Source organism: Hypanus sabinus, chromosome 20 (genome assembly GCF_030144855.1).
Source record: "Hypanus sabinus isolate sHypSab1 chromosome 20, sHypSab1.hap1, whole genome shotgun sequence".
Lineage (NCBI taxonomy): Eukaryota > Metazoa > Chordata > Chondrichthyes > Myliobatiformes > Dasyatidae > Hypanus > Hypanus sabinus.
Genome location: NC_082725.1, coordinates 45,053,328 through 45,065,962, shown reverse-complemented (window position 1 = coordinate 45,065,962; position 12,635 = coordinate 45,053,328). Strand labels below are relative to the sequence as shown.

The window sequence follows — 12,635 nt, the reverse complement described above, 5'->3', positions numbered from 1 at the left end:
AGCTCAAACATACAAGATGAAACTTTCAAGCTGGTGGTCACCAGGAAAATGTGCTTTTGCATTAATAGTCAATAATAGTCATTAATAGTCCAATAGTCAGGAATATCTGGTAGTTCAGCACCAAAGTCCCAAGGAATTAGAATCAGGTTTATTATCACTGACACACCTAAATATAGTGAAATCTGTTGTTTTATGGCAGCATTAAAGTGCAAGCCACAGAAAAAGCTACACTATGTAAGTTACAATAAATAAACAGTGCAAAAGTGGAATAGTGAGCTAGAGTTCATTCTCCATTTGGAAATCTGATAGCAGAGGGGAAGCAGCTGTTCTTAAAATGTTGAGTGCAGGTCTTCAGCTTCCTTTACCTTATTTGGGATTTACTGTAGTGGGTGCTACATAGATCAGTGTTCAGTCTCCAGCTATTCATAACATAGAGCAATGATTTAAAAGTTAACATATTCAAATTTGGCTAAATATATTTAGGCATACAGTTCAATATTTACATAGTAGAGGAATTAAGGGTTATGGGGAAAAGGCAGATAGATGGAGCTGAGTTATGGACAGATCAGCCATGATCTTATTGAATGGCGAGGCAGGCTACATGGGCCGGATGGCCTACTTCTGCTCTTATTTCTTATATTCTTATGTGTTGATGATACAAAACTAGGGGACAGTGAGATTTGTGGGATACTTGCACAGGAACTTCAACTAGTAAATGCGGGCTCACTCTTAAGTTTTAAGAATAAATTGGATAGATACATGGATTGGAGAGGTCACTGTTCAACTAAACTGATAATTTAGAGTAAGAAACATGTCAGTCAACATGCAATGGGAAGCATTTAAGGGATTCTCTTAGAATACGCATAATAAATAGTTTCCAATATGATAGAAAAAGGATCCATCATTCATAAATGAAGTTAAAAATAATATCAAACTGAATAAAAGACATGGCCAATCAGATGATGGAAGTCATAATAAAAACAAAGATTCTCTAAAAGATTAGTAAACTGGCAAAATGTAAAGCATAAGATAATGCTCACCAGAAGTACATAAAACAAATAGAATCTCAAAGACACTTTAAAAAATGAAAACAGTTAACAAACTGAGAGTTGGTCCTACAAAAAGAGTATGTAGAATTAACAACAGGAAACTAAACAGGTATTTCACATCAGTCTTCAAAGAGGCTACAAGTAATAATCTATAAATTATAAGGAAGTGAAGCAGCAAAAAAAGTTACAGGGAAGTGGTACTAAGCAATTTGCTGTTGATAAAGCAGAACTGGTGGTGGTAAATATTTAGGTTTACAAAAGGCATTGAAATAACTCTGCACAAAAAGGTCATTGCAGAAAATAAAATCTCAGTGCAAGGGGTTCCATAGCCTTCTGTCATCTCCTATTAGATTCCCCCCTTCTCTGGCACTGTATCTCTTTCACCAATCAACTTCCCAGTTCTTTACTTCACTGCTCCCCCTCCTGGTTTCACCTATCACCTTTCCCCCTCCCCCACCTTTCTAGCTCCAGCTCCTCATCTTTTTCTTCCTCAGTTCTGCTGAAGGGTCTCCGGACAGAAATGCTGACTGTTAACTCTTTTCCATAGATGCTGCCTGTCCTGCTGAGTTCCTCCAGCATTGTGTGTGTGTTGCTCTGGGGCAAAGAGAATGGGTGAACTCCACATAGAGAGTGCCATAAGTCAGTTTTGAATCTGGGTTACTAATGAAGTGAGGCAACGATTCTGCTAACTGTGTCACTATGCTCTGGATGCATGGTGAAGGTCATATCTATATGTGCTTTTAGATAGGCAGAATACTCTTTGTAGCTCAGAAAGCACCTCTTCAATTGAGAGAGAAAGCAGTCGACTTTAACTTTCCTTAATGTTTAAGAGGAGAGAAATCCCTTTAATTAGTTTAGTTTCCTTTCTCAAAGATGTTTTAAGTACGGTATCACCAAGATTCCCTATCATGTTCTTCAGTTTCCATCCTTGGGAGTTAAGATTCTAAACGTGACTGCAGCTCTTCTCACCAAGTTTTAGAACTTCAGCAGAGCAATATCATTCCCTCAAGAGAAGAGCAAATCTTGAACTTTTAAACTTTGGAGCATTGAACTGCAAATCTCCACAATGTCCCTTCAAATCAGGGTTCAAATCAAATCCCTATGGATGTCAGGAAAGTCAGTTTACTTCTTACTTATTGCAAGATTTTTGAATCTAGTTTCACCTAGGTATCCTTGATTGATTTTCTCCCCTGTCCTGCCCCCTTCAAATCCTCCTCCTGGTCTTCCCCTCCACCTCTAGGCAGAGAACTATTTCCACAATCAATGGATCCTACTGCTCTTCTTCTTCCACCACTACTCCCAACCCATCCCTGGTCTCTCCTTCATTCCTCTGAGCACACATCTTCCTCCACCCCACTTTCCCTGAGCACCTCAACCTTCTTTTCTCCTCTGATCCCTCCAAACCTCAACCACTCCTGACCCCACCCCCAACCCTGCCAGGTCTTCAACATCCCCTATGACCCTCCCCTCTCTGAGGCAGAAATTGCTTTCCTCAGCACAGGCCTTAATTTTGTCCCCTTGCAGCTACACCTCCTTGAGTTTTGTGTCTGCCATGATGTCAAGCTCTTCTTCTGTTGCCTATATATCTGAACCTACTTCTTTAACACAGATTCCTCACTCTATACCAGTAACTCCTTCAACCCTCCTCCTCTTTTTGGATACCCCAGCCCTGGCCTTATGCCTACTCTCAATCTTTTCATCTCTAACTGACAACAATATATCAGATGTCTCAACTTCACAATTCCTCTCGCGTACTCTAACTCTAACCTCTCAGAACGCACTTCCCTCTGCACTCTCCACATCAATCCCAAATTCACCATCAAACCCAGTCTCAAGCACTGTCCTCTACCTTCCTGAGGCCAGATAGTAACTCTCTGACACCTCTTCTTACTTACCCCTTGCAAAGACTCCCACTTAGGAGCACCAGGCCATTTTCTCCCATTCTATTATCAACTTCATAGGCTCTGGTGATCTCCCATCCACTAACATCAAATTCATGGTTCCCATACCCCACACTGCTTGTTTCTACCTCCTGTCCAAGATCTACAAACCCAACTGTCCTAGTAGGCCTACTGATTCTGCTCGCTCCTGCTCAGCTCAGCTCATGTCTACATACCTCAACTTCATTTTGTCCCCTCTGGTTCAGTAGCTTCCTACATACATCTGTGACACCTCAGAAACTCTGCCTGGATTGCCTTACTTTCACTATGGACATCCAGTCCCTATACACTTCCATCCCCAGTCTGGAAGGCCTTAAAGCTCTCTGCCTTTTTCTTGATAACAGAACTAACCAATTCCCCTCCATCACCACAACCCTCTGTCTGGAGGAGTTGGCCCTTAGGAATTTCTCTTTCAGCTCTTTCCACTTTCTCCAAACTAAAGGTGTAGTCATGGGCCCCAACTATACCTGCTTTTCATTGGCTTCCTGGAACAGTCAGTGTTCTAACTCTACACTCTAATGCTCTCCACTTCATTGACGACTGCATTAGTTCTGTTTCTTGCACCAGTGATAAGCTTATCAATTTTCCTTATCAATTATCTCCTTTTTCTTGATTTCTCTCTCTCTGTCTCTAGAGATAGACAATCCACTGATATCCTTTACAAACTTATTAACTTTCACAATTATCTTGATTGCACTTCTTCCCATCCTGTCACTTATAAAAACTATTCCCTTTTTCTCTTTCTCAGGACAAGGTTTTCTATTCTAGAACATCTGAGATGTCCTCTCCACCCCCCCCGCCCCCCACCATATCTAACAGGATCCTACCACTAAGCATATCTTTTCCTCAACAACACTCCCCCCAAGCTTTCCGAATGGATAATTTTCTATGTGACTCCTTTGACCCTCCCCACTGATTTTCCTCCTGCCACAGCTGGCCCTATACCTCCTCCCTCTCTGCCATTTACAGACCTTCCAGATGCGGCAACACTTCACCTGCAAGTCAGTCGGGATCATCTATTATATCCGGTGCTTCTGATGTGGCCTCTATATCTGTGAAACCCGACACAGAATGGGGGACGGTTTCATTGAGCATCTTCACTCCGTTCACCGCAAAAGGTAAGAATATCCATGGTCCACTGTCCTCTCCTATCAGATTCCTTCTTCAACCCTTTATCTCTTTATCTCTTCTTGTCACCTCCCAGCTTCTTCCTACATTCCCCTCCCCCCATTCACCTGCCAGCTTGTACTCCTTCCCTGTCCCCTTTATTCTGGCTTCTTCCCCCTTCCTTTCCAATCCCAATGAAGGGTCTTGGACCCAAACATAAACTGCTTATTCCCCTCCGTACATGCTACCTGACGTGCTGAGTTCCTCCAACATTTTGTGTGTTGCTCCTATTTTTACTCCCTTTCCCAATCCCTTTATCCTCTGACTTAAAATAAAACGAGTCATGAATTACTGAATGAAATTTTCAGTTTGAGGAGACTGAATCACTTTTAGAATCTTCCCACTGGTTGATCTGAAGTCTAGGATAGACACTTGGAATATTAAGTAAGGATTATATTTTTGCCTTTTCCTATTTGACCACCTTGTTGGGCGAGGCAACATTAAAGAGTGGCTCTATGATTCTTGAGAATGTTGGTATTCTATAGATATGCTATAATTTCATGAATGAAGGCTGGATGGAGGAGAAATAAACATCAGAGCAGAGTATTCATTATTCTGACATCTCAAATTATCTGGTTAGTTTAACAAGTAAAAATTGAAGTACGAATGGTGATCCAAGTGAAAAGGGGTGGACCTCAAATCCCTGTTCAAAGAATGCAAGGCGGCATTGAAATGAGGAAAAAGACCTATCAAGATAACTGCTCTAATTACACCTTCAGCTACTCTACACTCTGTACTTTGCCTGCCTCCAATTCCATACTAGCTATTTCTAAAAGGTTTTAATCTCTTCCTGATCCCTGCTACAAAATTCCTGTTACGTCACCCTTCACTACAGACCTGCCAACTGCCAGAAAAAATACATTCAAAGGAAGCTCAACTCTCTGATGAAAATGCCACACACTACATGCAGTTACTGAAAATCTGCACTACAAAGGTTCAAAGGTTTATTTTATTGTCAAAGTATGCATGTACAACTCTGATATTCGTAGCTACAGATAATAATCACAAGGCTTATGCAGCTTCATGGAACACTCCCAAACATGGCAAAGGATTTATTTATGCTGGTGTAAGAATCCACCCAATTGTAGAAGTTATCATATGCTGTTAAAAATGTCACTAAACAAAATAATTCAGCAATGGTAATTTTTTGGTACAATTCCATTCTACACAATCAAGCATGCTGACTGAAAGCACTTTAATTGTCAGCATCTGTAGAATGCTCCATTCTTACCGTTCCTCCAACTATTCTTCCTAGAGGATACCACGCCCTTTCGTCAAACCAATTTAGAAAATCATAGAATCCATGGGATGCAAGATAATGTGTAGAACGGTAATTAAACCTGAAAAACAAAAAATCACAATTATTAAACAATAAGTTAACCATCCTTTCCTTGGTGATTCATCTTGAAATTCAATGCCTATAGGTGCAATTGCAGATTTTATAATCATTTAAATATCTGCCCAAACCACAAGATCTTCACCAAAGGAATCAAAATGCACACATTTCTGTCCTATTACAATCCTAAATCATATTGCAAGTGCTGTTCAAAGATTATCGAGATGTTTGACAAAGTAATGAAAGAAAATGTCAGCTTTTTCTCTACTAAATTCTGGACTGCATGACGTCACTGTGGGAGAGCTGAACTTTTATCAGTCAACAACAGTGCACAGAATAATTCACCCAATGCCTCAGTGAAATACTGCAGGATTTATTTTTACATTAAAGGTATTTTAATGAGAAAGTTGCTGAATATGATGGTCTATCTTCTTGGCCCACTCTCCCACCCAATCTACACCATTCTTCATAATGTCCAATAAATAAAAATGGTCAGCTCTAGTTTGCAAAGGGTAAGAAACACAAAACATACTTTACAATATGAAGGACCCAAGACATCAATTATTTCTTTTTTCTTCAGCCTGTTCCTTTGCCACAAATACACCACAACAGCATAAACTGGAGATAAGATCACAATGTGCTAATTCAGCAAAACTATGACAGATGTAATAAGGGCCAGGGAGATTTTAATCACAGATACTCAAGGTTTTCTTTAACAACTAAGCAGAATGGGGGGTACGAAGCCATTTTAAAAAAAATTTCAACAACCTAGATACAAATCCCATGTTACCAGTATTCCTTACATACTAAAAACTCTACAAGTTGTTGCATAGGCAAGACGCCTCAGTCAAATAGAGCTCAGAGTATCAAGACAGTGGCAAGCAAGTGCGCCAAGCATGTACTACTGCACTTGCATTGATAGTCTATGAAGCCAAATGGAGAGGGGATCATTTGTAGACTTGAAAGTAGCAACATGAGATTTCTTATTCCCCTTTTATCATCTCACATCTTCTGTTGTTTCTGCAAGAAACATCTGTTACTTTAGGTTACAGATTACAAATTATAAAATTAATAAGATTCAATGACTGTAACTAGTTTGAATGTTATGGTGACTAAGGCTATGATCAATGTAATCTATAATTGACCTGATTGCCACTAGCAAGTAATGACCAATCATACTTTATACAGTGAAATTTCTGTATCTTAGTCCATGCAATATCCAATGGTTCCCAACTGTGCTTACTGTGTCTGGAATGGTGAGAAAGATCTTCAGTTCACTCAGATCAATGGTTTGGTCTTTTTTCTAATGCAAGATAAAATTGTGAAAATAAAATCACTGGAGCCTATGTCCAAAACTTTCTTCTATAGGTTTTCTGTTTCACACCTTTATTCCCTCAAGGCTCATATTTTTCTTGCATCATTAACACAAACATCAATTTAACAAAAACACTAATGGTGTATAAGCCCACACAAGGTTTTGCTTGGTCACCATCCTTACAATGCAAACACAAGGAAATCTGCAGATGCTGGAACTTCAAGCAACACACAAAAATGCTGGTGAAATGCAGCAGACCAGGCAACATCCGTAGGAAGAAGTATAGTCAACATTTCAGGCCGAGACCCTTCGTCAGGACTAACTGAAAGAAGAGATAGTAAGAGATTTGAAAGTTGGGGGGTGGGGGAGGAGAAGAGGGGAATCCAAAATGATAAGAGAAGACAGGAGGGGGTGGGATGAAGCTAAGAGCTGGAAAGCTGATTGGCAAAAGTGATACAGAGCTGGAGCAGAGAAAGGATCATGGGACGGGAGGCCTAGGGAGAAAGAAAGGGGGAGGGGAGCACCAGAGGGAGATGGAGAACAGGCAAGGAGTGATTGTGAGAAAGACAGAGAGAAAAAGAAAGAAGAAAAAAAGGTTAAAAAAAGATAGATAGATAAATAAGGGATGGGGTAAGAAGGGGAGGAGGGGCATTAACGGACATTAGAGAAATCAATGTTCGTGCCATCAGGTTGCAGGCTACCTAGACGGAATATAAGGTGTTGTTCCTCTAACCTGAGCGTGGCTTCATCTTGACAGTGGAGGAGGCCATGGATAGACATATCAGAATGGGAATGGGATATGGAATTAAAATGTGTGGCCACTGGGAGATCCTGCTTTCTCTGGCAGACAGAGCGTAGGTGTTCATTGAAACTGTCTCCCAGTCTGCGTCAGGTCTCACCAATATATAGACAGCTGCACCAGGAGCAGTGGACGCTGTATATCCCACTAGTCGAGTCACAGGTGAAGTGCCGCCTCACCTGGAAGGACTGTCTGGGGCCCTGAATGGTGTCCGCCACCTCTTTCTGCTTTCCGCAGGGATTCGCTCTCTACATGACTCCCTTGTCCATTCATTCCCCCCATCCCTTCCCACCAATCTCCCACCTGGCACTTATCCTTGTAAGCGGAACAAGTGCTACACCTGCCCTTACACGTTCTCCCTCACCACCATTCACACCCAACTTGGAGAAACAACACCTTATATTCCGTCTGGGTAGCCTCCAACCTGATGGCATGAACATTGATTTCTTTAACTTCCGTTAATGCCTTACCCCACCATTCATTAATTCATTTATTATTTTCCCATTTTTTTCTTTTCTCTGTCCCTCTCACAATCACTCCTTGCCTGCTCCCCATCTTCCTCTGGTGCTCCCCTCCCCCTTTCTTTCTCCTTAAGCTCCCCGTCCCTTTCCCTTCTCCAGCTGTGTATCCCTTTTGCCAATCAACTTTTCAGCTCTTAGCTTCATCCCCACCTCCTGTCTTCTCCTATCATTTCAGATTTCCCCCTCCCAAATTTCTCCTCCTTTCAAATCTCTTACTATCTCTTCTTTCAGTTAGCCCTGACAAAGGGTCTTGGCCTGAAACGTCGACTGTACTTCTTCCTATAGATACTGCCTGGCCTGTTGCGTTCCACCAGCATTTTGTGTGTGATCATTACAATGCACTATTTAACAGTCAATCTCTCCGTAGTCTTGCCTTAAACTTGTTTTCAGAGTCTAGTCTAGTTCTGCAGATCTCCACTACTTTTTCTTCCTATAAAACTCCACTTCTTCATTTGGAGGAAAACATCAAGAACCTGGATATCAATACAGAAAATTGCAAATTCTGTAACTCCAACAAAGCGTGTTCAATCTGAAACATCACTGTACCCGTTTTTCTTTCCATAGATGCTGCCTGACTGAGCATATAAATCATTTTCTGTTTTTAACCAAGAACTTTTTGGCATCCACATCCAAACTATTTTCTCTCACCACTTTCATGCATTTCAGATTCAGATTCAATTTATTGTCATTTAGAAACCACAAATTTAAAACTCTAAAATGGGAAAACACAGGGTGAAAGGCTATTACTCAATGTGTTTCAAAGGTGTTAGATCAAATGTTCAAAATACTCACAAAAGATGCAGAATATTGACAGTAACACCAAGCTATCTTAAGTTTAAAATATCAAATTGATTTTTTTTTAAAACAAAATCTATTTTTCCCTTATACCATGTAACAGACATACTGGCAAAGGCATGGCAAGATTAAACAAAAAAAATTAAACAAAGAAATCACTAAAATAAAGACATTTTCAAAATGAGAACAATGCCTCAATTAAATACACCCTATCCTCGTTATATGTGGGGGATACGTTCCTCACAGCTGTCGCATAGTATGGAAACGCGTAATGTGGATAATTATTTAAATAGAGAAAATAGGGATGCGGTCTGGAGGTCTTCCTAACTATGTCTTATCTGTAATTCATTCACATTTTCATACCAATATGACACAAAAGCAGTACCACAAGGCAACATTCCTATTATATTTCATCAATTTAAGGTAATATTCAACGTAATAAAGCATAGAGAGTTAACATACTAGGGTGTACAGTACTCAACAACAGTGGCAGGTGTGTTGGCTCTGAGAGAGAGGTTGTGCAGTGGTGTTGGGCAGCTTTACATGGATGAGGTTAGCTGCCCAGTGGACAGGAAGCATATTCTTACTCAAACCCTTAAGAGCAGCGATCATAGCCCGCATCTGCACAGGGTAGCGTTCAGCAGCTTTGTGGTTAGCACTAGCTTGCTCACCACGCACAGCTAAGTTGTGAAGCCTGTGATGATTAACAAACTTAGAAAACCATCCCCTACTTGCATTAAAGCTAACAATATCAACTTGACACTTCCTCAGTAGCCTGAACAAAGGCGACCATAAATTTCCAAAGTTTTCACACGAAGATGATCAGAACCAAGTGTTTTTTTCTTTGTTTCACGCTCAATGTACAAACTCAACATTTTAAGCAACACACACAAAATGCTGGTGGAATGCAGCAGGCCAGGCAGCATCTAGAGGAAGTACAGTCAGCGTTTCAGGCCAAGACCCTTCGTCAGGACTAACTGAAAGAAAAGATATTAAGAGGTTTGCAAGTGGGAGGAGGAAGGGGAGATCCAAAATGATAGGAGAAGACGGTGGGGGGGGGGGAGGGAAGGGATGAAGCTAAGAGCTAGGAAGTTGACTGGCAAAAGGGATACATAGCTGGAGAACGAGAGGATCATGGGACCGGAGGCGAGGGAGGAAGAAAGGGGAAAGGAAGCTTGAATTTCCAGCATCTGCAGATTTCCTCGTGTTTGCATTTTTAAACTCAACATTTTCTCCATTTTTGTCATAATCGGGTTACACACTTTGGTAACAAAGTTTGAAGACATTTGTGATGAATCAATCACTGCACTTATTATTTTCCCAGCATTTTTCTTTATCTTTCTGATCGTGGACCCACCCAGGCCGAAGTAGCATCACAGAGTTGTGTTACCTTCACCTGACGCCGCCAGGTGTTAATAATTTCCAACTTTTTTTCAAGTGTTAAAGCAGTTCTCTGTCACCTGGCTGATGGCCCAGGACTTAACACAGGACATTTAGGAGGCATAGTCAAATATTTCAAGCACAAAATCAGTGCACCGTAGGTAATAACAGCAAAAGTTTAAGAGCAGAAGATCATACATCCACACACTGGCAAAACCAATGCGAGACTGGTGGGAGTGAGACTGTGAGCCGTACACACTTGACTTGTATTGGCAGGAAAGCAGAGCTTCTCGTCCCAACAGCCTCGCATAAGTGTGAGTTTTGGACACACATAAGGAGAAGTTGGTAGAAATAGGTTCGATGCATAACTGTGAATCCGCATTGTCTGAAGACGCATATAACAAGGATAGGATGTACCACAAATCTATTAAATAGCTTAAGAGTTCAGCTTCCCTGTTCACCAAGATACAACATTCCTCTTGTTACAAGTCTGAGGGATGCATCTTTAAACACTTAATATTTCAGTGTGTAAATTATCTTCCAAATCATAACAGACAAATGAAGAACACAATGGTACATCATTTTCTTGCCTGGATGCAACTCCACCTACATTCCAGTAGCTCCATTTCATTCAGAATAGAGCAACCTGGCTGTATACCATACCGTCCGCCACTTTAAGCATTTATCCTCCATTACCAGTGTGCTATTAGTACAGCACTTACCATGTAAAATATGCAATGCAGCAACTCACAGACCTCTGCAGATGCAAATCCCAAGAAATCAAAAACCCCACTGAAGAGAAAGAGGGCAACAGATACATGGAAACTGCAATAGCTGCAAATTTCCTTCCTCATCACACACCACCCTAACTTGGAAATACATCACTGCCCTTTCATAATTGACAGGATAAAACCATGCAAGACTTCTTCCCTTGAGGGTACTACATGAATATTTTCCATACATATTTACTATAGCAGTTCAGACTCTGGCAACTCCCCTTCAGGGCACTTAGAGATGAACAATAAATGTTGGCTTTGCAAGCAACATCTGCATACAATGATGGAATAAATATATTCCATTTGATATTCTTTTGTGATCAGCGTTATAACATAGCAATTAGCATAACGCTTTACAAAGCCTTTGGCAAATATTCAATTTCCTGTTATCTGAAAGGAGTTGCATGTTTCTCCTACATCCCAAAGATGTACGGGTTAGTCCGTAAATTTGTCACAGGGGTGTATTTGTGTGGTGTAGGTTTATTGGGCCAGAAGGGCCTGTTATAGCACTGTATCTTGAAATAAAAATAAATAAATAAATATTTGCTGTTGCCGTCCACTTCCAAAAGTCTTGACAATTGCTAATCTCCCTATTGCTGTCTAAAATCTCACTAGGCCACCTCATTCTTTCTTGGCCAACTTCCACCCCATTTGCACCTACTCTCAAGTTTTTTTAGAAACATGTTTACTAACCATTAATAGCTCTGAATATTACCCCCTGTGCTTTCCAACATGATCTTTCTCATTTCTGCCATCAGTTGTGGTTTGACTCCCCTTTCCTCTTGAAGATCCTTGTTTGCAACATTGCTGCCATGAATGCATCACTTACTACTTTTATGCTTTCCCTTCACACGATTTTACTTCTGCCCAGCTAGGTTCTGTCCTGCTTACAAAAACAGCAGCCTGACTCAAATATATTATGTATGTAACAATGGCTTCAACATGTGATCCTCACTGTTCCTTAATTAAACTACTCTGCTCCATTCTCTTGGCTTTGTTGTCAGTTCTGTTAGCCTGCCTTGGCAGAATGTCTCGAGCAATGGCTTTACCTCATATCTCAAGTCATGTCAGAAAGCTCTACGGATCTCTCCCCGACTCCTCCCAGCTCTTATTTGTACCTCAGCAATTTTACTGAAAGGTTCAGGATCAGCATCAATTGACAAAAATGTCTGACAACCCTTTCCAAGTGGCTGCCCACAAATCCAGGTGCAATCTTCCTTTAGGAAAATTGTTTCCAGCCAATTATTGTGGCCAAGTGTACCATGACACCCAATCAGAACTGAAAGACACTGCAATTAAAATGCTTTGACCCAATCAAGCTTTGCTTCTGTCTTACAAGTTGCCAATGTTGTCATGGTTATTGAATGTCTGAAAGCCTCAGATCTTTAAATATACAAAAATTCCAAGCCAGTAAAGTTTAAATAATAATTTTCAATTTCTCTTTTTAAAATTAAGTTTTCTGTTTAAAGCCATGGAGCAGAATAGTGAAGATGGTACAAAGAATGGGAGACTGCAGGGCATTTGGAAAAACTCCAGAAAATAGGTAAGTGAGGGAAA

At 40.7% G+C, this 12,635-nt stretch overlaps 1 protein-coding gene across 1 annotated transcript in view; it reads right to left on the bottom strand.

The window, feature by feature from the left end:
* Positions 1-12,635, bottom strand: part of stt3b (STT3 oligosaccharyltransferase complex catalytic subunit B) — a 103,153-nt gene that overhangs the window by 68,413 nt on the left and 22,105 nt on the right. Inside the window, exon 2 of the mRNA XM_059945414.1 lies at positions 5,388-5,496. Within this exon, the coding sequence (XP_059801397.1) occupies positions 5,388-5,496 (109 nt within the window). The remainder of the gene's footprint in view (positions 1-5,387; positions 5,497-12,635) is intronic.